Source organism: Ambystoma mexicanum, chromosome 4q (assembly GCF_040938575.1).
Source record: "Ambystoma mexicanum isolate Mex_15411 chromosome 4q, UKY_AmexF1_1, whole genome shotgun sequence".
Taxonomy (NCBI): Eukaryota; Metazoa; Chordata; class Amphibia; order Caudata; family Ambystomatidae; genus Ambystoma; species Ambystoma mexicanum.
Window position 1 is genome coordinate 997,857,605 of NC_090928.1, and position 26,293 is coordinate 997,883,897.

At 45.7% G+C, this 26,293-nt stretch overlaps 1 protein-coding gene across 3 annotated transcripts in view; it reads left to right on the plus strand.

Annotated features, from left to right (window-relative positions):
- Positions 1-26,293, plus strand: part of CENPF (centromere protein F) — a 1,250,680-nt gene that overhangs the window by 497,102 nt on the left and 727,285 nt on the right. For all 3 annotated transcript variants that reach the window (XM_069608564.1, XM_069608566.1, XM_069608565.1), the window contains exon 9: positions 15,979-16,107. In XM_069608564.1, the coding sequence (XP_069464665.1) occupies positions 15,979-16,107 (129 nt within the window). The remainder of the gene's footprint in view (positions 1-15,978; positions 16,108-26,293) is intronic.

Here is a 26,293-nt window from a genome sequence, read left to right on the forward strand (position 1 = left end):
GATGCACCAGGAACCAGTCACAATGATATTGGTGGCCCCCATGTGGGCCCGCCAACCATGGTTTGCTCATCTGATTGAGATGTCCCGATCGCCTCCAGTCAAACTGCATTGCTCGTAAAACATGTCGCAAGAGAAAGGGGAGACGCTTCACCCATGCCTGCAGACATTGAACTTAGCGGCCAGGCCCCTGAGGTCATAGAATTCGGACATTTGCAGCTCCCTCAAAGATGTATGGACATATTCAGGGAGGCAAGGAAATCTAACACTAGATATTGCTATTCTAGTAAATGGAAACTGTTTGCCATCTGGTGTAATTCAAAGAGCATCAACCCAATCGACTGCTCTCCCACTCACATTGTGTTACGACTGTTCTGTGTAACCGAACTGCCGCACACTTAGAGAAATTAATACCGGGAACAGCTATGGCTCAACCCGAAATCGGGACTTTCAATATGGAGGATCTGGAGACGGTAAGCCGCGCTCTAGTTGTTTTCACTCCTCACACCGCGGGACTAGCCCCGCCTCCAAGCTTCCGGAATGGTACTTCCGGCAACAGGATCCTCTGCACTACGCGTTGCTTCTCTACTCAGAGTCGCGCTGCGCATCGTAAGTTTTCGCTATCCTTCGCTAAACTTCCTACCTGAAGTAATTCCGCAGCTACCTCCCCGAGGATCATTCTTCTCTCACCTAACTTCTTTTCTTCTTACCCTTCCGTTTTCTTGGACTCATCAGAATTCAAAGTCTTCTCGAGCACAGCGGATAAACGGAAGTTCACCTACCTGTGTTTCCGACTGTCCTCTCCGGTAGTGTCTTTGTTTCTATCAAACTTTCGTTCATCAAGTCTCTCACTAGGATTCCCTCCTTGATCTAACGTTTCTATTTTATCCATATCAGCCTTTCAGTATCTTTGAGCCACAAGCCTTTCACCTGGCTCTGAACAATCTTTTCCTTGGGCTGTCACCATCCGGTCTAATACCAACCTTACCTCCGACCGACTAGAACTCCTCAGTAGAACATAGGCTTTTCAGGGTAAGATCCTTTCTCTTTCCCTACCACTTTACTTACTCCATTTGATATCTTACTCATCTATTCTTCTCTATCAGAAACCACCTTGACAAGATTCCGGAATTCAGCTCAACTAGTGTTTCTCCTCCACCACTCCACCAGCTGCTACAGGAATCCACGCTCTCTAGCAGCTCCTCACGGGGTTTTTCCCTTCGGGGTTTCCCCTGGGGATTTCACCTCAATCTAGCCTTGGGCTGGATTGGGGAGGAGTTTTCAGGTAATTCCCTCTAGCTTCTAGTTTCAAGAATCCCGATCACCACAGAGGTAAGTGTTATTCTCATTTGCCGAAAGATAATTTGTGGCAAGCAATCTTATTTGTATAAAATTATTACAGTAAGCAACGCCCAGTTGACCTAGAATTCTCTTATCTTCGGCATTTGAGAAAGACAACTTCTGTGATGGATCAACAAATTCAGCAGCTCATAGCTGCAGTACAATCTCTGACTTCAGAGGTACAGAGTCTGAAACAAGAAAACGCCAATCTTCGACAGGCTCAGCATCAGTCTCAGCAACAAACTGCCCAGTTGGCTTCCCAACAGGCAGCAACTAGCAGGGTTCCGCATTGCTCAGAAGTTCCACCTGGTCCCTTACCAGGGGGTCAGTTTGATGGTAATCCACATAAGATAAAGGAATTCCTTGATGCTTGTTCAGTACAATTCGCCTTTAAGGCAGCCTTCTTCCCTACTGATCGTGACAAGGTAGGATATATGATTTCACAGATGGTGGGACCGGCCCTAGCCTGGGCTACTCCCTTGGTCACAACCAATAATGCCATATTAGATTCTCATTCTGCCTTCTGCAATAGCATAAGATCTATGTTCGGTAGGCAGGAGATTCGGATAGCAGCCCAGGAACAACTTCTAGACCTCAGACAGGGAAATCTGGACATTCTGACTTATATTACTAGATTTAAACAGATTGCTAGTGAATCTACTTGGTCGGATGATGCACAGGTTACGTTATTCCGTAGAGGCCTGTCTGAGGATCTCAAGGATGAGGTATCTAGGGTTCCACGTCCCACGTCATTAACAGAATTTATCGCTTTAGTAATGCAAGTGGACTACAGGATAAAAGAGAGGAACAGTGAAAGACGTAAAGGGAAACCCTCTACTCGTACATATCCCTCTACTCCTGTAACACACAGAGGAAACACTAATGAGGAACCTATGCAATTAGGATCAGCTAGTCGAGGACCTTTATCTCCTGAGGAAAGATCACGCAGACGGACTCAGGGATTGTGCATGTATTGTGGTTCAAATTCTCACACTGTTCAGGAGTGCCCTATTACTCCTCCGAGACGATCGGGAAACGCCAGTTCCCGGTCGTAGGAGGAACCGCGTTCCGGGATTCTAAAGTTTCTTTAGGTTCCTCTTTAAACTTGCCAGTCTTACAAGGTAACCAGCATTCTCACACACTAATGTTTGTATTACATATTACCCTCTCATTTGACAATCAGAAGATGACAGAGATTCCGGCTTTAGTGGACAGTGGCGCTGCTGGTAATTTCATTGATGAAATTTGGGCTAAACAACATCATCTACCCTTGTTTCATAAAGGTGAAGCCATTCCTGTTGAAAGTGTAGATGGTAGCCCTTTAACATCCGGACCTATCATTAACCAAACCGGGTCTTTAATCATGTCAGTTCTTACTCACGAGGAAGTTATTACCTTAGATGTTATACGAACTGCTCATTACCCTATCATTTTAGGATTACCTTGGCTACGAATGCATAATCCTTACATAAATTGGACGGCAGGTTCTCTCTTCCTGGGATCAGAGTTCTGTCTCAATAATTGTTTGGGGAAAGATAACAGGACTGTTCATTCAAGACCAGAGGAAGACAGACAGGTCTCTATTGTGGGGTCTGTCATTGGCCTTCCTGCGGAGTATCATACATTTTCGGATGTTTTTTCCTCCTCAGAATATTCCTTGCTTCCCCCTCATCGCAGAGATGATTGTGTAATCGATCTTATTCCAGACCAACCGTTACCCTTCGGAAGGATGTATATTCTCTCTTCGTCTGAGAAGATTGCCCTAAGGGAATACTTAGATCTAAATCTAAAGAATGGACTTATAACTGAATCTACGTCTCCAGCGGCGGCTTCATTATTCTTTATACCCAAGAAGAATTCTTCGGAACTCCGACCCTGCATAGACTTTAGAGGGTTGAACAAGATCACCATTCCAGACCGATACCCGATGCCTTTGATTCCAGATATTTTAGAGGCTGTTAAGGGAGCTCTCATTTATACAAAACTGGATTTAAAGGGAGCTTACCATCTAATCAGGATCAAGAAAGGAGATGAATGGAAGACCGCCTTTCGCACCCCTTTCGGTCATTTTCAATACCAAGTCATGCCATTCGGGTTGTCCAATGCCCCAGCTATTTTCCAGCGATTTATGGATCATCTTTTTTCGGATTTACTATTACACTCTGTTATCGTTTATCTAGACGATATTCTGATCTTTTCAAAAAACATTTCTGAACATCAGTTCCAGGTCCAAGAAGTTTTACACCGACTCCAGAACAATCACCTGTTTTGCAATCTGGAAAAATGCTCTTTTCATCAGCCCCAGGTGACTTACCTGGGTTATATTCTTTCGGCAAAAGGTATTGCAATGGATCCAGACAAGATAATGGCAGTTCAAAATTGGGCTAACCCTCGATCAATCAAGGAAATTCAACGTTTTGTTGGATTTTCTAATTTTTATCGTCGGTTTATCCCCAACTTCTCGGCTCTTACTCAGCCTTTAACCAACCTTCTAAAGAAAGGAGTTCCGTATGTCTGGAATGAGAAGACGCAAAAAGCTTTTGATACTTTGAAGAAGAGATTTACTTCGGCACCCATTCTCATGACTCCTGATCAATCTCGCCGTTTCATTCTCGAAACTGATGCTTCCCAATATGCCTTAGGAGCGGTTCTCCTTCAAGAGGATGACCAAGGTTTAGAACGCCCTATCGCATATCTATCGAAGACTCTCTCTCCGGCAGAATTAAACTACACCGTTCTTGAGAAAGAGTTATTGGCGATTAAGAGGGCTTTTGAGGAGTGGAGACATTTGCTGTTGGGAGCTCAGTTTCCTGTAGAGGTCCGTACAGACCATCAAAACCTAAGGATCCTCCAATACGCTCAGACATGCAACAGCCGACAGGCTAGATGGGCTCACTTTTTCTCCCCTTTCAGAATAATCTTTTCATTTATACCTGGGAGATGTAATTTACAAGCCGATGCCTTGTCACGTAAAGAGATCACTCTTCAATCTTCAGTCAAACCTGAACCGATTTTTCCTCGCTGTGTTCTAAATCTCAAAAAGAAATACAAACCAACGGATTTTTTAAAACGCCTGGAACACAGCTCTGTTCCCTCCATTTTGAAGAGCTTAACTAAGAAAGAGTTGAGTTTCTTGTCCAAAAAGGAAGGGTGTTTTTTCCATGGGAAACAGGTTTTTGTACCTACCAAGGCCTTACAGAAGGAAGTTCTAAATATGTGCCACGACTCTAAATCTGCAGGACATAGAGGTAATGCCAACACCCGTGAATTAGTCTCCCGATATTTTTGGTGGCCGTTAATGCGAAAAGACATTTTAACATACGTAAGATCTTGCCCGGTCTGCCTGCAAAATAAGAGTCCTAGACACTCACCTTTTGGAACTTTGGTCAGAATGCCAATACCCACTCGACCGTGGGAAATCATTTCAACAGACTTTATTGTGGATCTGCCCATTTCCGAAGGATGTTCAACTATAATGGTTGTAATTGATTCATTTACCAAACTGGCTCATTTTCTTCCCTTCTCTGGCCTCCCTTCGGCAGCTCAAATGGCACGAACTTTCATTTCCCGAATTTTTTCTCTTCATGGATTACCTGAGACTATCATCTCCGATAGAGGCTCTCAATACACATCAAAATACTGGAAACAGGTCTGTCAAATTTTGGGTATCACCCGGGCCTTGAGCTCAGGGTATCACCCACAGACCAACGGTCAAACTGAGAGATTAAATCAGACCTTGGAAGCATACTTACGAAGCTACATCTCAGCAGCCCACGACAACTGGTTTAGTCTACTACCAATCGCTGAATATGCCTATAACAATGCGTATCATTCAGCAATTAAGACCTCTCCTTTCTTTTGTTCTTATGGATTTCATCCTGCCTCTTTCCCGGACAAAAGATCTTTGGAGGACAAATGTCCAGACATGAAGTCTCTCTTGGAAGGGATACATCGGGGTCAACAGGTTGCCTCTCAGGCTCTTAAATCTACTCAGGAAAGAACAAAGAAGATGGCAGATCGCCTTAGATCTAAGGCACCCGTAATACGACCTGGAGATCTGGTTTGGTTATCTTCCCGTTTTCTACCCAGACACCTTAGGCCTTCCAAATTCTCTCCTAAATTCATGGGGCCTTTTCGGGTGATCTCGGCCATAGGGGCCGCAGCCTTCAAGCTGAAGTTACCCAAGACATGGACTCGGATACATCCAGTTTTTCACGTTTCTCAGCTGAAGCAAGACATTCGAAGTATTTTCCATCCCATGGTTTTTTCTCGTCCACCACCTATTCTACACCAGTCTGATGCGGAATACGAAGTTTCAGAGTTATGTGACTCTCGCTTTCACCGTGGGAAACTTCAGTATTTGGTAGACTGGAAGGGTTACGCCCCTTCAGACCGGACTTGGGAATCAAAATCCAGTATCCATGCTCCTAAACTAATCAAGAGTTTTCACAAGAGACATCCTGGTAAACCAGGGGATAATGACTTTAAGAGGGGGCATACTGTTACGACTGTTCTGTGTAACCGAACTGCCGCACACTTAGAGAAATTAATACCGGGAACAGCTATGGCTCAACCCGAAATCGGGACTTTCAATATGGAGGATCTGGAGACGGTAAGCCGCGCTCTAGTTGTTTTCACTCCTCACACCGCGGGACTAGCCCCGCCTCCAAGCTTCCGGAATGGTACTTCCGGCAACAGGATCCTCTGCACTACGCGTTGCTTCTCTACTCAGAGTCGCGCTGCGCATCGTAAGTTTTCGCTATCCTTCGCTAAACTTCCTACCTGAAGTAATTCCGCAGCTACCTCCCCGAGGATCATTCTTCTCTCACCTAACTTCTTTTCTTCTTACCCTTCCGTTTTCTTGGACTCATCAGAATTCAAAGTCTTCTCGAGCACAGCGGATAAACGGAAGTTCACCTACCTGTGTTTCCGACTGTCCTCTCCGGTAGTGTCTTTGTTTCTATCAAACTTTCGTTCATCAAGTCTCTCACTAGGATTCCCTCCTTGATCTAACGTTTCTATTTTATCCATATCAGCCTTTCAGTATCTTTGAGCCACAAGCCTTTCACCTGGCTCTGAACAATCTTTTCCTTGGGCTGTCACCATCCGGTCTAATACCAACCTTACCTCCGACCGACTAGAACTCCTCAGTAGAACATAGGCTTTTCAGGGTAAGATCCTTTCTCTTTCCCTACCACTTTACTTACTCCATTTGATATCTTACTCATCTATTCTTCTCTATCAGAAACCACCTTGACAAGATTCCGGAATTCAGCTCAACTAGTGTTTCTCCTCCACCACTCCACCAGCTGCTACAGGAATCCACGCTCTCTAGCAGCTCCTCACGGGGTTTTTCCCTTCGGGGTTTCCCCTGGGGATTTCACCTCAATCTAGCCTTGGGCTGGATTGGGGAGGAGTTTTCAGGTAATTCCCTCTAGCTTCTAGTTTCAAGAATCCCGATCACCACAGAGGTAAGTGTTATTCTCATTTGCCGAAAGATAATTTGTGGCAAGCAATCTTATTTGTATAAAATTATTACACATTGTCCTATACCTAACTCACTCGCTTGATTCAGGCCTAGTCTTCAACTCAATAAAGGTGCACCTAGCGGCACTTTCAGCATATACAACATCAAAATAGAAAGTGTTGTGGTGGAAGATACCTATGATTAAGGTTTTCAAGGAAGGGGTAAAAAGGATTCACCCATTTCTAACCCGGATCCCGGATGGGACCTAAATGTGGTGTTAACTAGGCTTCTGGGAGCTCCTTTTCGAGCCCATGCACAAAGCAAGTCTTAAGAACCTAACCCTCAAGCCTGCTTTTTTAATAGCAATCGCCTCCATTAGGAAGGTAAGTGAACTGCAGGCACACTCTATTCTAGATCCCTTTGTAACAGTTCACAAAGACAAAGTCGGTTTGCGCACTCACCCTAGATTTGCGCCTACATTTATTTCCAAGTTCCATGTGAACCAGTCAATAGAGCTACCAACGTTCTTTCAAAATCCCTCAAGCCTGGGGGAAAGAACCCTACACACACTGGATGCACGCAGAGCTGTCATGTTCTATATGGAAAGAAGAAAAACGAATCTGTTTTTCGTGTCTGTGGCCACAGGAAAAGGAGATGCAGTCTCCAAATCCACTATTTCTAGATGGATTGTCAATTGCATTACACTCTGCTACTATCTTTCTAAGAGAGAACTGCCCTTCAAGCCTAGAGCACATTCCACTCGAGGCACTGGGGCGTCCATAGCATTCATTGCAAATGTTCCCCTTGAGTCCATTTGCAAAGCAGCAACCTGGAGTTCTGTACACACCTTTACAAAACACTATTGCCTAGACACTCATTCTAGGTCTGATTCTCAGGTGGGACAGGCAGTACTAAGACATCTTTTCACTACTGTTCCTTCTCACAACCCACCTCCAACTCCGGGTACTGCTCGCACCTCTATGCACAGCATGTGATTCTAAGCAGATTGACAAACATAAGAAGACATGCATTACTTACCGTAAAAGCATTTCTGATGGTTGTATCTGCTTAGATTCACATGCGCCCACCCTTCCTTCCCGCTCGGATGGAAGGAACATAGACGTCTTACTACTTTCTCTTTTCTGTACTCACTCACAATAGTCATAAGGCTCCCTCTTGGCAGAAAAAATACAATCAGAGGGACTTCTACGCGTGAGGGATCTTGGGTACACTACATGTCACGTAGGGTAGTGTTAAAGGCACGCCCATGTCGACGTCCCCTTTCGATTATCGAAAGACGAGATGCAATACTCTGCGGTTACCACTTGATGTCGGACTATGGACAGCATGTGAATCTAAGCAGATACAACCATCGGAAATGCTTTTTACGGAAGTAATGCATGTCATACCAACAACAACCACTGCATGATTTGTGGTTTCATTAACATCATGAAACTAGTGTGGGAACACAAATCTGATCTGCTACAACTGGGACTTATGCCGCACATCTTTAACACTAAGGAGGAGGCCATTGCATTTGTAGAAATACAGGAAGTCTCCGTTGACTATGGCAAAAGGCCCTCCCCTTGTGGTGACACACTCAAATCTCCTAATGAGGAGTTGATGGCGCAATTTTCCACAATCGCCAGTCAAAGACTAGTCATGGCTAGAACCTCTCATGAACCGCTTTTTACTAATCAAAAAAGCCAACGCTCAACCGTAGCAATAAGGTCTTTACAATCCACTCTTGGAACTAATGTGGCTTCATCAACCTATTTACATGGCTTAGCTCCTTGACTTTAATTAACCCTCTCTAGTACTCATACAAGAGACAATGAAATTGCAGCACTTTTGCATGAATGGTTTCACCTCGTACACACAAGTAGCCAAGTGTGAAGCCGCAGGTAGACCTTCGGGTGGTCCAGCTGTGCTAGTTGACAACAACGTGGAGGCTGTCACCACCCTGGTTACAGGCTCGGACGAATTGTTGGCTATAGAACTTAGCCCTCCTAGTCAGTCTGACTTAGTCTTTCTAATTATCTGCATTTATTGGAACCCTGCAAGAATGGCCATCGATAACATCTTTATGCAGATAGATGCCCTATTAGAAGACGCTTTTCTTCAACATCCAAACTATCATGTTGTCCTTGGTGGAGATTTTAATGCTTCTTGTCATGATAAAACAAACTCCATTACCACCCCAAATATAGCTAAGTCAATCTGTCTCCAAGAAGAGAGGCCAAAGATGGGTGCAATATTTAGCTGACTGGGACCTTCAGATCGTGGATATGGAAGAAGGACAATCACTGCACATGGCAACGAGGGTCTTTTAGTTCTTATATTGACGACTTCTTGTCTCTTCCAAGCTGCATAGATTTTATGAACCCGTCATTGTTGCAAATCCTAATGTGGGGGATCATATGTCTATAACACTAAACGTGAAGATAGTCCTCCGACCTCACCAAAAATTGCCAGCGTTAGTACTTAAAAACATTGATCGGCAGGCCATCTCTGTCCAATGGAACCCCAAGCTCTGCCGACAGTTAACCTACAGGGTTAGCAAAGAGATTTTGTCCATCTGACATGAAACTTTGACATGGATGCCCAACTTATGGAGGAATGGAACACTTCTGTAATTAAATATCATTTGAACGCTATGGCACATGCCCAACATGGGACACTCTGAGTACACACTCACACCTTTAGTTAGGAGGTCGCCACTCTGAAACAACAAAGAAGTAAACAAAACAGAGAGCTTCAAGAGTTTCTTCTATCGTGGCTGCAGTTCACAACTCATAAAAATCACGTATGTAAAGTATACAAAAGCAAACTCAAACAACAACTATAAATTGCGGACAATCCGAACATGATTGCCAACTTATTCAAATGTAACACTAAGAATGTCTGGTTGGCATTGAGAGGCTCGACCAGCATCGGTAAGGATGCTCTCAATTCTTCAATATCCGCTGAGCGATGGAGCTCTTTCATTCTGCACAAATTTCAGTTGCCACATGAACACAATGGTGTTCTATTTTGTGTGTCAAACTTAACAGTTTTGAAACATTGCCCATGGTCTCTCAAAGATGTCCAGTCAGCAATTTGTAAACTCAATCATTCGAAAGCAGCTGGACCCGATGGCATACCCTTGTGCATTTTAAAGCAGATTCGCACTTCTGGGCCGTAATACTGCAATCTAAGTTTTACCATATTTTTCACTCCATACAAATACCAGAGTCATCGCTTTCAGCGATCATAATCCCCATATGTAAAAAAGCAACCCTAATGATCCAGCCGACTTTAGACTCATTGCTTTAACCTAAGTGCCATGGGTATTTCCCCCCAGTGCCAAGGCCTTTTTTGGTGATTTCGGTATGTGGCCATTCAATGCCTTGTAACATTTTTTGTTACGTGAGATATCGCGGCCAAATTTGGCCCCTTTTTTTTCCCACATATAGGCGGTTGTAACGCCACCCAGGAATCCTAGGTTGCTATATGGGGGTGAGAGAAAATAAGCAAAAAGGGCAGAAACTTTGTGTTTTTTCAAAAAATGCCAATAAAATGATGTACAAAGAAGCCTGTGGTGTTTTCCTTGTAAGAGCTAGGAACAAGTGGTTTGCTGTGCTGAATTCCCCAATTTCCTGGCTTTCAGGAACAGGTTGAGTGGAAACGAAAACAAATTATTTTGATGTGGTTATGAACCCTTTTGTGAGAGGTAGGCTATTCTTGCCATTTTTGCTAATTGGACATGCATGAACGGAATGGAAGAAAAGGGTAGGAAAGCCACATTGGAGGACAGAAAGGCATACATTTCTGAAAAGTAGACAGAATTCCAAGTTTAGGAAGGGGTGATTTGCGCAGGTCGAGCAACTAGGTTGGGGAAAATGCCATAGATTGGGGAAAAAGAAAAAAAGGGTATGTGGTGGATATGCTTGGCTTGGTACGGCAATGGCTTCTATGAATTTTGAGAAAAACAATGCTCTGCTACATTCCCCCGACTCTTGCAGTTAGGAAAGCACACATTTGCTGTAGTGTTTCACAAAACAAGCTGAGCCATGGTACACAGGAGTTTTATGCTTATGGCCTGAACAGACGTACTTAGCATGTGTAAATCCGGAAAACCAATGTGGTGAGGAACGACATGCATACATTTTTTGAAAGAGCACAGGCAGACCTTTTCAAAGGTAGGTGACTTGTGCAGGTTACAAAAGTGTATGATGCCTAAAGCAGCGACTAAATGTAGGGCACATTTGGGAAATGAAAGGGTTGTGTGACAAAGGGCACCAGCAAATGGGTCAAAATGTTATGAAAACCACACAAACACAACAAAAGTCATAACTTCCCGCGTTCCCACACGTGTCCCGATGAAAACGGTACCAAACGTGTGGGTGCACCTACCTGGGCACCAAGGGGAAAGCCTAAAAGACCCCCTACCCCCAAGTCTGTTCTGACAGCTGAATTTCACACTTTTTCCAGACGGGCACACCATACATATATGGGCCTAGGGTGTCCAAGCCACCAAGGAAAACGGGGAACCCCATGCATTTCCCAAAAGAGAACACCCGTGGGAATGCACAGAGGTCTGAACGGTACGAAGGGAGCCACCTAGAGGGTCTGTCCCTTTCCCTTGTGTTCAGAGGTCGACACAGGAGTGCTTAAGGGGCAGGAGTTGGACCCCTGGACTGAAAAGGAGAAGGCTGTGTGATCTGCGTTGCTTTTCAAAGCTGTGAACATGACCAGTGAGTTTCTGACAAGTGAGAAACAGTGATTGAGTTGAAAGTGACGAGTACACCCCATGTCTATCGAATACTGAATTGAATGAAAAACCTTACAAATAAGCAGAACTGTTACATATTGAGTTCAGAAGAGAACAAAACTTTAAATCCAAGCAAAACCATTATATGCTGTATTCTATAGTGAATGGAACTTTAACATTAAACCAAAGAGAGGCATACTGAACACCAAATTGTAATCTACTTTGAAAACAGAATTAACTGGAACCCTGAAGTTTAATATTTTAGTCAAGATATTTACTTGAAAACCAACCATAAAAAGAAGGTGCAAGTGTGGCAATGAACCCTAAAAAGACAAAGGATATTTGTGTGATAATGAAACTAAGTCTTGCGGAAGGTAACCCCCTAAGACTTTTGAAACATTTACTGCCTTGAGGACAGAGTCTCGGGGTTCTTTTGTGTTTGGAACTGTGTCTAACTCTGGGAAGGGAACCCTGAGTATTGGCTAAAACTGTATTATCCTAACCTTAAAGGTGTTTTTTGATATTTTTGTTGGAACTGTTTTGTACTTGGGAGAAGGGAGCTGAAAGGAAACTGCAAGCTGGAAGAAGCTCAGAACTTTGTTGGACACTGTTTCCTTTGGTTGCTGACATCCCTACACATTGTATAGATTAATTGGGAGGGCACGTATAGGTTTTGCACACAGATTCTTGTTGAACTCTTTAACTCACACTTTCCTTAGTTTCATTTAGGTAGGGCAATCCCATCTTGGTATATGTCGTTAGGCCTTTTTCCATCCTGACATATACATTAATAAAGTGTTTTATTTTAAATTCTGCATCTGTTGTCGTTCTTGCTTCATGATGCCTTCACAACTGTTGCAGTTCATCTGGTCTTCATTCTCTGTCTAATATTTGCATTTTATAAGCCAGGATCAAATGGATAGCAGAACTACGATCACTCCTAAACCAATACCTCACCTACTTCAACAATCTCATCCACATGCTGCCTCGCGTTCCTTCCTGCTGTTGGTATTTTGGTTCTGCTCCACTTCAGACCTTGCCTGGTAAACCCACTTCCTCTCCCTCCTTTATATATACATCTTTTCCTAGAAATCTGCTCTTTCCCTATCCCATCTGGGCTGCTTTCCCCACCCTGGGGTGTGTATGTGTACAGAAGAACTCGCTGGTTCTGCAGGATTTCACTTTGTATTGATGGCAGAACCCACTAAGATTGATTTCCACAATGAACCGGGGGAGAGGGGTTTAGTTTGGGGGGAAAACTTATTATGGTGAAACGGAAGACACTGAAGTCTAGCCAGCCCAGTTAACGTACAGTGCAGAGCGGCAAGGCATAGACTGAGGAGGGATGTGAGAGGGGTCTAGTCCACACACATCAATAATACAAAAATACACAATTATTTATTAGGCTTTTAAAACAGACGAAGCACGTAGTCCAATATTGTCTCACCAACACTTTAAAACAGATGTATACATTCACCCTTAGGAAGATATAGAACTCCATTTGATTTCAATAACCAATGAACCACAGGAAAGTACTCGGATGCATTGAAAATAGTAAAGACACTTCAGCATAACCATATAATGGCTTTCCTAGCTCTTAGAAAGTCCAACCAAGTAAGCTGGTTTGGGGCCTTGTGCCCAAACGTCACCAGTTCCAAAGTTAAACTTCACAGATAAGTTTGAGAGATTGGCAATTCCAGTGGTTGTTATTAAAAGAATCAAACAGTTAAAGTTCAAGTAACGTCAATCAATTCCAGACAGTTGGATAGGCTTAGGAAGGGATGCTTGACCAGGCCTCCACCAACCAAAGTCAATGAAGAGTGATTTAGGGACAGCACTTTAAGCCCAGGTAACATTATGGAGAATGGGGGGACAGAAACAGATGTATGGTAAACACACCCCCCCCCCGCCTCGACTCAAGATTTCTCCAGAGACCAGTGCTTAGTTTCAGTTGGGGACTCAGTCTTCTGTGCTTGTTCCCATCGAGAGAGGGGGGTTGTAGGTTTGGTCAGTTTTGGTCAGTCGCAGTGCTTAGGAAACAGTTCCAGACTGCTTCTGGTAGAACACCCAAATGAAGAAAAGATTGACTTCTGCAGGGCAGAACATCTCAGAGCACACCTCCAGGAAGTGGTGAAAATGTACGAACAAAGGAGCAAGCCCAGCACAGCATCTGTTGATGCAAGAAGGAAGAAAATGCAGGATCTGGCGTTTTGTTACACAAGTTGAAAATCCTCCCAAATTCCAAGTACGCATTCAAGTAACAATGATGACTGCAGCTAGGTAGCCAAGGAGAGAGTTGGCACTCTGATGGTTGGTCCAGGGTCAGTTCTGCAGGCTCAGAAAGCACAGATCATCGAGCAGGGATTGAGACTGGCTGTTCCCATTGGACCAGGGGTCTAAGCACGGAAAATGAGCTCATTGTGATAGAACAAAGGAGCAGGGCTTCACTGGCACAGCACCAGAGTTGATGCTGGTCAGCTGCAGGGGATAGTCTTCGTGCCGTCAGTGGGTTGCACTTTGTAGCAGTCTTGACTCAAGCGATGATCGGAAGAATGGCTGCAGAAGTCCTCATTTTATCCAGGTTTTGGACTGCAAGCTTGCAAAAGCCACCATTGGTAAGGATCTGCACTATTCAAACTTGGAGTGGCTATCCAAACATGGATAGCCCTGGTCAAATTCACCCAGCAGCAGAACTTCAGGTGCATGGATGTGTACTGGGACGACACAGTCCCAGCCCGACATCCCGGATCACTTACAAACAGCCTCAGCCTGGGAAAGGGCTTTCCATATTTGGCAATTATGGCCCCGAAAGGGCAGGAAGAAGACCAAAGAACAATATGGCTCAATAACTAGCCAACATGTTGTGGTTAGCTATTTGAGGATGCTATCCACCCTTAGCCATTTACGGTCATTTTAAAAGTGCACAAGTAAAATATCCTCTGCCCCCAGCTCATCCAAGGCACATTTTAAGAGTAAACAAAAAGCCATTATAGACAATTATATAAAGATACAAAGTAGCTTAACAGCACTTGACTTTAGTGTGATGTCTGCAATTGTAACAATTCAAGAACTTCACCAAGAGAGACAATCTATCAGTACTGATAGTCTTATGGACTGATAGGTTTTCCTATAAGAATGAGTGAATTAGCAACGAAAGTAAAGCAGAAGTATTTGCTTGCCTCTAAAAAGTCAGGTCAGGAGTTCGAAACAAAGCGAAATGTGTATCCCGAAGAAGTCTATGGTAGGAAAGCAGTAAAAAGAAAATCTTTCCAAATCTAGCCCCAGTTTGTGGTACCAGTTTGTGTTCTTGGGGCCGGTGGTCCTGCTGGCATCATTAAGGGTTTTAAGGTTTTTAGACTTTTTCTGGTGGTTTAGTTGGGGGGAAAAACAAACATGTAGCCTTTAGCTGTTGTTTTAGCGAACTGCTCCATTTTGTTTAGATGCTGGGTAAGTCTGCACTACCTTTCACCTTGAATCTGCACAGGTTCTTCCTACAGTGTGGGTCATGTGAAAGCTTTGGAGCATATCTTCAACTTCTGTTGGCTTCCTCGTTGCTCCGGTTTTTTGCTCTGGTTCAGGCTGCTTGCCTCCCAATATTTCAGATATGTTAAAATAAAAAAAACATTAGTGAGTTACCTGTTCAAGATGCAAGGTAGGAGATAAGTGTCTGCACGCAAGCATTTTGGCAGAAGGGGGGGGGGGAGTGGGCCCTCTCTGCTGCTGCCATCCGCCTTAGCGGTGGCATGGGGTCTGGACGAATCCCTGGTAGGCTTCCCACACTAGTTGAGAGAGGTTCCCGTCTACTCTTGACAATACCAGGTTACTGGCCTTGCCCCATGCTTTACCCACTTTATAGTTTTATTCTTGTGTATACTTAAATTGTAAAACAATAAGGCAAGGTTCTAAAACCATAAGCGTATTTGTGAGTTCCACTGTCTGTCTTGTTACCTGGAGCCCCTACATGCTCCCAAGTGGAGGCCCACCATACACTCGCCTTGGGGTTCCAGTATGCCAAAGGATTGTTGGTATTCTATAATTGGTAATGACAGCCCTATACAGGTGCAGTGCCATATAGTACATCCCGCTCACCATCTAGAAATACTGAAATGAGGGGTTGACCACAGGGATGCTAAGGCGTACCTGCCCAAGTCTACCCTTTGTTAAAGTGGCAGCAATGTTTTTGTGAAGCTTTTCTTCAGACTATGGCACAGGCGCTTACCTAACCAGTTGTGAAGGAGCGTGAGAATGGACGGAATACCTGAATAACCGTGAAGGTAATTTGTCCTTTTTGGGCAGTGTGCTTATGTCTGATTTGTTTGAAACTTGGTTATGATTAGGCAGGAGGCTGCCTATTTGTTACTCTGGTACACTATGCAATTTTCTCTATGGTTCTGATATGTCATGGTTTTAATCATTTCAGGAGCTTTTACGTCAGCAGCATTCTCAGCAGACATTGGAGCAGGAATGCAATCAAGTAAAGTTGAGACTAACTCAAGAGCTGCAGCAAGCCAAGAATAACTACAATTCACTTCAAGCAGACCTTGATAAAGTAGGATTTATTGAAGCTTATAATGAATGACTTGTTTGAGCATCCTTATTTATGACACCTAATGCTGCAGTGACAACTCTGCTAAACCAGTTCAACACATTTGTTTTATTCATTCACGTCTACGGGCGGTACTCCTTCCCATCCCCTTTTATTTATGGTCGCTCATTGGCGTGTGATGGGAGTAATTTCGCCTTGTGCCCAACAGCTCGCCACCCATATATATGCTTTGCTTCTTATGGGGTTGGATGCTTCCCTGTAGCTCTGCAAGCTCCTGTTATTACACAGGTTCAATTTTCTCCACCAGTAATTTCTCCTGTTGCATGGTTTCTTAGCTCTTCCCTATGTCGCAGGTTATCAGATTTTGTATATATGTTCTGCTTGTCATAAGTGAACTGTGCTCACCTCTTTAGTGCGTTCAGTGTTTGGACCTGAACCTCCCAGTGTAGATCATTATAGTCGATTTAACTGTTTCGCAGGACCTCAAAGAGAGGACTACACTAGTGCACTGTCATCCTTTGGAGTTTGTCTTCATCTCCAGTTTCAGGACTTCCCAACAAGGATCTCAAGGTAAATAAGTAGTAATTTGTGCAGTCCACTCTCATAGTGCTCTCCCATTTTCCATTGTCAAGCTGAGGGATCACAGACCTCACTAAGCCAACATTTATATTAGAAACAATAGAAACATCCAGGCAATCTTGAGTCGACAAGGTAGGCTATGGGAGCAAAAATAAAGAATAAACCTTTCTTTACGCCGTACTATCAGTTTTTCCTCTTTCCCATAATAAAGTCCACTGTCCCAGTGGTAAAGCAGTCATTTGCACTCTAGGGTTTTAAGTGCTTGTTAAGGCAAATTCTCAGAAATATGCAAATTCCCTTCTACCTTACAGACCCCCAGCTCTTTTTGCTGGATTTAAGGACTTAGAATTTCTAACCTGGAGAGGGTGAGACCTTTTTCCCACTCTCTCGTATTTTCTGTGATTTGGACTCCCTGTTTCTTTTGACTTTGGAGTCTGACAAACTCCATAGGCATCATCTTTAAGTTGTGACACACAGCACCTTCAGTACAGTGACACAGGGAAGTTTCTTAGATTTCCCAAACATTTAAATACCTTCTCTTGGTGAAACTACTGTTTACAAGAACATTGAAGTGAAATTGAATTTTGCAACTTTCTAGACCCAGCAGACCCGATCTTACAATAGGGTTCTGGAGGGGTTACTTCTCTAGTTTCTCCATGTCATGGTCATGAAGTCAGCGGCACAGGCATGCAGGGGTCGCATGCACAGGAGACGTGGGTGGACACTGTCCTGTCGCCTTTGGCACCAGGCTCATGAACAAAAGTAAACAAGAACATCAATTTAACACCAAAAAGCTTTTATTATGGACATAGCACTTCAGATGCATTAACCTTGAACATTCTATCCATTAAGTAGCCCCAAGTGTATTCTTGGGTGTGGCAGCTAATGGATTGCCTTCGCACGTGCTCACTCTCTGGGAGTGGCAGGGTGTGGCTGGTAAACTGGCCCTAATGGGCGTGCCCACGATCTCAGCTATATAAGCTGCCCCGATCCGCAAGACAGACGCTTTGCGTTATTCTGCACTTGCAAGCAGTGTAACGCTCACCGTCGTCTGACGTCAGACTTACCTTTGAAGATCCTGCTTTCTGGACATCCTGCTTCCTGCCAGCATACTTACCAACTGGGGGAAACTGTTCTTACCTGTACATCTCTTCGGCGAACCAAGTATTCATCTTTACACTTTCCAGAACACCGTATTCTTCATCTTGGCACTGCAGCACGACACACTCCATCGTCGACAGCAGCTCCTGCAGGGAAAAACAGAAGACGGGTTAGACATCGAAAAAACAGCCAGTTTAAGGTTGCGCTTCGCCATACTTCGCGCTTTCCTTAAACCATCACTTACCTGCTGTTGAACATTGTGGTAGCATCCATCTTCCATCTGGCCGCGTCTCACAGCTGCATTGAGGCCTCATTTCCTTTTAAGGGAAGAAAACAGAAGAGAGACATTATTGCGGGCATTAATAGGAGCAACATATAAAGACATTAAACAGAACGAAGAGCATCACAAGAGCTCAAGAAAGACTTACCAATTATAAGGAGAAGCATAGTCGCAGCTGAACTGGACTAATCCTGATCAGGGATCTGTGAAGGAACTCAATCCAATTCAACGCGCCCCTGCCAGAAGTAGTAGGACGGAGAGCTTATCTTCCATAATTCACAGGTGAGCTTTATGGGCCGGCATATGCTCACAGAAACCGTACTTTGGGGTGAACATTCGAGAGGTACAACAATCACAGATTGGCACACTCGCACACTTTTATCTCCATGCTGGAGCAGTATTACCACGTACCACTGCTCACAGCTTTTCTACTGAGGGAGAGGCCTGAAGAGGGTGATTCAAGTTCAGGGAGGGCTGCAACTGTGGCCCAATGCCTCCGCAGAGACCAGGTGAGCGTAACACTCATGTAACATTTTGATGTTACCCTTTCTACAATTAATGGCTGGTGGCAGTGGTTTACTTTTTCTTACCATTGTGTGTTTTTACAGCGCGCTGCAATTGCAGCTGCAGTAAGACACCCATGGGTGCTCATTTTGTCAAAATGGCCCTGCTCTTATTTTTGTGCCATTTCTTGTTGGAAGGTCCTTCTTGAGATATACTCTGTGCGCCAAACCTGGTTTGTTCGTTTTGTCTTTGGTGGGATTCACTGGTGAAGCCCGCCTCTGACTCCAGCGTGTCTGGCAGGGGCAGGAAGTGAGGGAGGTGCTCGAAACTCCCTGTGCTTAATCCCCTTCGTTACAGGAATGCACCAAAAGGTGATTGGTCAGTTGGCTCTCAGCCACCCTGCTGTGTGACAGACAGCTAGGCTGCGAATGAATGGGAGAAACCTGCATAAAAGGCAAGGCTTTTTCTTTGGAAGGCAGAGTCGACCACTGGATGAAGGAATCCGAAGAAGAACTTGGAGGAGACACTTGCTGTAACTCCTGGACCATTGGTTTGCCCGGTGAAGCCCTGCTGCATTGCTGAAGTTCCGAATTCGCCTCGTCTAGAGAAGCCCTGCAACGGACGACTTCTCCGCTTGGACTCGTGGGGCCAATCAACCCCAAAGTGAACTTGTCTGGACATCCTCTCGGAGCTGGCTGTACTTCCATTGCTGCTGCAGGAACCGAATTGCCAGGGAGAGGAACACCAGATCGAGGGCATTGCTTTTAAGTCGGACCTGAGCTCCAGGAAGATCCTCCAGACTTCCATTAATAGGACTGACGAAGCCTGAGCCACCTCAACGGAGTGCTGAACCCCAGATGCGCGGAAAGTCCATTAAGGTATCCAAGAACCGTGGTGGTGCTGTTTGCGAGAGCCACGAGGAGCTGAAACCGCCAACTGCTGCTGATCTGAAGCTTGCCCATTGCTGATGCCGACTTTCCATTTGTAGTGCAGGAGTACCCAGACGTTCTCCCTCTTGTCCCCACAACTGAGGCCCAGGAAGACTGGATCCTACACAGGAACAGAAGCAAGCTGGAAGCTGTTTGTCCTCTAACCAAAGGTACTGTCAAACTAAGAGGACTTTCCTCTTGTCGTGTAGCCTTGCCAGCTCCCAGTTGAGACTTGTCTTGGTTGCCCTTACAGAGTTGCTTGAAACTTCGCCCCTCTCAAGCCTCCCAGCTTGTGGCCCCACAGTGATTTCATTTTCTGCAAAAATTTTAAAACCTTGTGCAAGACTTCTTACCTGCAAGAAGTGATTCAGCTCCCCTAGACATTTGCTCAACTAACATTGTCTGTCCTGGCTCCCTGAAAGACTCTTCTTACCTCTGACTTTCTTTGCCTTTGCCCCAGGAAAGGGTTAATTTACTATGCATTGGAGAGTTTAAAAAGTACTTACCCGCTGAAGCGTAATTGTTAACCATTGTTTTCTCCCTCTGAATCTTTGCCTTTGGATCTCCCACTCAGTATTGCTTTAAATGTGCCAGTGATAAATCAATGTCCACAGTGTCCTAGTTATGTAAGTCACCAGACGGTGTAGGAAGTGTCTGTGTGCCATCCCCAATTGGTATCAGCTGATTTAGCGAACCTGAGTTTGTGTTTATTGAAGTATATTTTGTGTTATATGATTGCTCCCTTCTAAAGAAGGCTTATTCAACTGACTGTTAAATTAATAATTGTTTAATCAAAAAACCATGTGTGTAAGTGTTTTACTCCTACGTCCCCTTTCCTCCATACTTGTCAGGCATTCCGTCCTTCGGGATGGGACCGGAGCACTTTTGCCAAAAAGCATCAAAAATGTAATGTTTGTCATTTTATTTTTACTTGGGGTACCGCACGTGGCCGTAACCCCGCCCTCCTGAGCTCCGCCCCACGCCTCGCCCTTCAGTCCTTTTTCCCACGCGGTCGGTGCTGGACGCACTAGCATCACTGGGAATTTTTATTCCCTTTTATCCTTCCTTCCTGCTCTGGTTCCTCAGTCATCTAGTCCTCCGTTTATGCCGCAGCGTCTGGGATTCGTGTCCTGTTCTTCATGCGAACGTTGTTTTGCGAGGGCGAATCGCCACTCTTTGTGGTGTGTCTAGGCCCGGAGCATCGCTGAGATTCGTGCTTCTACTGCGACTCCCTGTTCGTCCTGGCAATCCGTCTTCTTCGGTGGGAGGAAGTATTTCAGCGCATTCCCCCACCCCATTTCCAGCTTTTCATTGACGAAAAGAAGAAATGCCTGGTTGATTCTTTACTTTTTAGGGCGCCCCGGCCAGGGGACTCCTTCCCGGTGTCTTCAAAGTCTGGGAGAGGCTCGTGTAGCTCTGTCACCAGGAGTTCCGGAGTGTTCTCTGAGGGTTCCTGCGGCGGACCTGCCAGTTCCGGGCATTGTTCCGAGGTTCACCATTTGGGTGCTAAGGTTAAGCCCAGCTAGTCTCTGGCTCTGGATACCAGGGTTTGCCCTGAGGTCTCTTTTTATGGAGCTTTCTCTACCGAGTCACGGCTCGAAGCCCCTCTTGAGGGACCTTTACATACCGGGTTAAAAACAGAGGTTCCTCTTGTTGAGACTAAGGTCTGCTAAGGTCTGCACCGACAGATCAGAGAGACCCTCTTTGAAGGTCTTGTCGGCGAGGTATATTCCTAATCCGTCCCACGCTCCGGGTCGTGGTGGCACCGGTTCTGTCGAGGGGGCAAAGAGGGCGGTCACGGACCATTATTCCTCTACTACTGGCTCTGCTGAGGGTCCTCCATCGGAGGCTAAGTTTGGGGCTGGTTCTAAGATGTGCAGTAAACATCCGAGACCACCCAGTACCGGCTCTGTCGAGGATCCTTTTGAGGCGAAAGTGTTACTTAAGTCCCCTGACTCTCCTGAGGAGACAATTGCCTCATCGCCACATGTGACTCGGTTCTCTTCAGGTGTGGACAAAATGGCGGCCCAACCTCCGTGGTCCATGGCAGCCATTTTGGATACCTCCCTTACACCTATGTTCACGTCGTCTGGTGCTGGGAGTATTCCCTTTGAACCTGTTCTGCCTTCTTTTGACTGCCGTGCGCAGGCTCCGCTGCCTGATACGGTCTCGCTCCCTCCTGCTTCCGCTCCACTAATCTATGTGGACCCGGCTGCTGGTGGAACCTCCTGGTAAGCATCCTCTCTGCGTTTGTGGGTGTATGCCTCTTACGAGCGGCCTCTTCCTCTTCCAACGCATAAGGCTCAGCTGAGGATGAGATATTTGGGAAGTTTCAGATGCTCATGCATTCTGTCCCTATGAGGACGTATTTCAAGCGTCCGTTAAGGGAAATGTACCCTGAGCCTCCTATTCCACCCCCGGCACCGGCTGTTCTGATTCAGGTTCCGGTGGTGCCACTCCCGCCGCTGCTTCCTTCTGGACCTCCTCCATCTCTTCCTCCTCTGCTCGGTTGAAGAGACAGTTGTCTCACTTTCTCCAATGATCAGTTCTCTTCAGGTGTTGACAAAATGACGGCCCAACATTCTTGGTCCATGGCTGCCATTTTGGATACCTCCCTTACACCAACGTTCACAATCTCTCATGCTGGGATCTTTTCTTTGGGGGCTGAGCAGCCTTTCCATGCTATGTGGACAACAAAAACCTGTTTCTCGTCTTGGTGTAAGCTAAGGCCCCTTACACACAGTGATCAGGGTCCCACACTCTGGATTCAGGGGGTTTCCGGGTCGCCTTGCGTGCCGGTCTGAAGCTCCGCTTGGTGGCCCCGCCTAAAGCAGCAGCGACAAGGTGGTCGATTTTTCTCTCTGCCATCAGCCTCCTTTACAGGGACAGGTAGTCCCCCTGCCGACAAATTATCCAAATTAGATTTTTGTTGGTCGCACGAGACTCCGGTGGGAGGACGAATCTCGTCTCATCTGGAGGCTTGGCAGACCATCACTGCAGACCAGTGTATTTTGTCCATCGCTCAGGCGGGTTTTCGCTTGCCCTTTTGACCCGACCCCACCCTTCAAACCTCCGTTCCAACAGATGGGGACCGCCCTCCCTCAGAGCCGAGATACAGAAACCTCTAGACCTCAGAGCAGTGGAACCTGTTCCCCTCAGGGAGCCAGGGGGGGGCTATTACTCCGGTCTGTTTAACAGTGCCCAAGCCGAACCATGCTGGCCTGTGCACTATCCTTGATCTTTCCCAGTTCAATCTATCCCCATGAGAAATTTAAGATGATCACGCCCTGCTAAATAAAGTCCTCTCTTCGGAAGGGCGATTGGCTCAGTGGGGTGGACCTCCAGGATGCGTACATGCACCTTCTGATTTGGACCCCCCATGGGAAATATCTGCGGTTCTCTGTGAGAGCAAAACACTTTCAGATTCGAGTACTCTTTTTGGTCTCAGCTCAGTGAGATGCACCGGAGACTTCTCCGAGGCCCCCGCAGCGTGTCTGCCAAAACTGGATCTTCTTCCGAGGGTCCCCGTTTGGGGCTACGTTTGAGCCCAATTCTGCTGTGGCTCTGGATACCAGGGTTCGCCCTGAGGCTTCTGCATCTGGAGCCAATTGTACTGAGTCTTGGCTCGAGGCCCCTGTCGAGGTGGCTTTATGGACCAGGGTTAAACCGAAGTTTCCCCTTCTTGCGGCTAAATTGGACACCAACAGAATTGAGGGCTCTCATCAAGGGTCTTGGCTATAAGGTATATCCCTCAGCCTTTCTCACGCGAACGGCTGTGGTGATAACCGTTCTGTTGAGGGGGAAAAGGAAGGCGGTCACGCACCACAGGCCAACCAGTACTGGCTCTGCCGAGGATCCTCCACTAGAGGCTAATTCTGGGGCAGTCGGTAACGTGTCGAGTAAACACCCTAGATCGGCCAGTACCGGCTCTGCTGAGGTTCCTTGTTTCAAGGCTAAGATGGCACGCAAGGCCCTGGACCTCCCTGAAGAGACTATTGCCTCACTTGCTCCTGTGACGCAGTTTCCCCCCAGTTGTAGTCAAAATTGTGGCCCAACCTCTCCGGACCATGGCAGCCATTTTGAATCCCTCCCTTACAGCAACAGTTTGACACGGACAATTCGGTGGCAATGTTTTACATCAACAAGCAGGGCAGCACCAAGTCCCCTCTCCTTGTAGATCTTGCCATACAAATTTGGACTGGGCCATCCAGCACATTGTTTGGCTCCAGGCTGTACACATCCTGGGTCACCTCATTGTGGCCGCAGATTCACTCAGTCGCCATCTGTTAAGATCGCAATAACATCAGCAAGGCGAGTAAGTGAGCTTCAAGCTCTTTCCGTGAAGGATCTGTTCCTCACTTTCCACAGGGATAAGGTTGTGCTTCGCTCTCATCCTTTCTTCCTGCCTAAGGTGGTTGCTGATTTTCATTTGAACCAATCTGTCTCCTTTCCCGTCACATTTGGAGACCTGAAGGAGAAACCAGCTTCCAAAGCAACTAACTCCTGCTGGATTGCCTCATGTTTTCAGTAGCCTCAAGCATTCAAGGCTTTCATCCACTGAAGAGTATGCATGCACATCTAGTCTATGGCAAAGCGACTGCTATTGCCTTCCAAAATATGTCCCTTGGGAGTACATCGCTAAGGCGGCTTTGTGGGCCTCCATCGGCTTTACCTGAGATCCAAGGCGGATGCCCAATTTGGCCATGCTTATCCTAAGAACTTATTCCTTTTAAAGGGGTTTTTCCATCCACCCGTACTACCTATGGTGTGTGTGCTTGGGAATCTCCCACAAGTATGGAGGAAAGGGGATGGGACGTAGAAATATACCAAAGGTACTCACCGTATTGACTACCTTATTCCTAGTCCTCTTTCCTCCATACGCCCGCCCGCTGTCCCCTCTAACAAGTATCCTCTATTATTGCTTAAATGGTCTCAGACCGGGCGATATAAAAGGACTGAAGGGCAATACGCAGGCCCAGTTCAGGAGGGCGAGGTTATGGCCACGTGCGGTACCCAGCATAAAAATAAAAGGACAAAAATTAAATTTTTGATGCTTTTTGACAAAAGTGCTCCCGTCCTGAAGGACGGAATGTCCCACAAGTATGGAGGGACTTCCCGGGTTGAAGGTCCGACATGTGGGGCAGTGAGCATAGTGCTTTTGTGCGAGGGAGGGGAACCTTGGAGCAAACAGTACCGCTGGACCTCTTTGGTAATCTTCCCCTTGCTTGAATGAGACAGTGTGCGCAAACCATGCTAGATAAGGTAACAAAGACCTGGGGGCCACTAACTGGCCCGAGCCATCACTCCATAGGCGATCAGAGCAACAAACTCATCCTTTATTTTCCCAGCTCTGCTTCTCGACCTGGGGGCATCGTCTTGGAGGGCACACCAGGACAGAACGGGATGCTGGGGGTCCTCAAACAAGAGGAGAAACAGCGGCAGCTAATCAGAAGCCTGAGGGCCATGTAGTGGTGCATTTTCCGCATGACAATCTCCCAATGCGTTTCCATGCGTGATGCTGTCAGAAAAATTAGTTTGGGTCTTGCATTTCACAATGGCCAACTCAGAGGGTAGCAAAATAGTGTAGGTATCGTGCAAGCCTGTGTGAGGATGAGTTCAGCAACTTGTGCTGATCGTACTGATGGAGATGGAAGGGTTCTCACACCTCAAAGGAAGTACAGACGGCAAAACCTGCCTGGAGAATCCCAAAGGAATCTCTAACACACGAGTTGTCCACAAAGAGGACTAAGCCAGCTTTGGGGAGGGGATATCTTTGGGGGAAACTTGTGGAGATCACAAGTCACCCACCACAAGGCAGTCGTGACTATGTATGGGTGCGTTTCAGGTTCCTGAGGAAACATTGTTTACTTCATCCTGAACGCTGCTCTCACACAGATGTATTGAAGCCTCAGTAAACAAGTTACCTAGCTTGGTAGTGAAATCCTCCACTGATACAAATGTACCTTTTAGGAAACATGTGGCCTGGTGTGAGTAATTTTTGTCTATCCCATATTGTCTGTATACTTTTGTAGTGTGGGTTATGTCTGGGTAATCCCTTAGGGGTATACAACGTTGTATGAGAGGTTATCCCTAATCGCTTAAAGACTCGCAATGACGATGGTTCCAACCTGGCCAAAAGTGCAGGTGTCGTATTTGTTGCTGAATATTACAGAATGCAAACTGTATGGGACAGTACTGTGTTGTTAAATCTCAACATGTAGTTGGTCTTGGGATGTGTTGTACCAGTGTAATGCATATTGTGCATCTAGCACTAAAAGGTATATTTCAAAATTAAGGGGATGCTTTGCTGCTCTGTTCAAAGGGTTTCAGCATGCCCTCCTATCTCATTCTGGGGTGACCAGAGTCCCAGAGGAACCCAGACTTCTCACAGCACAATGTGTTCAAATAATCAGTAGTAAACACGGTTTATTTTGGTTACATTGAAACATGAAAGCAAAAAATCATAAAAGAAGGAAGAAATACAAGCTTTGTTAAAAGGACAGTGTGAGTAAAAATATAAAAAGCAACACCATTTACAATATTTTTTTTTGTTGGCTAGAATGCCCATCATTGCTATATTGTAGACCTACACAGCTTAACCCAGAATAAAACTGGTTTGAATTGGACATGTTAGTCAATGGAGGCCTATCCTAGCTCCATGTCAACAGCTATTGCCAAAGTACCTTGGGGTGTGGGAGGTTAATCATCATAATTTCTTTACAAATTTGTTTTCAATACGTTTAGTGGCTCCATAAAGCCCTGAAGGTCAGCAGCATAGAAGGTTGCTGTAAGAGTT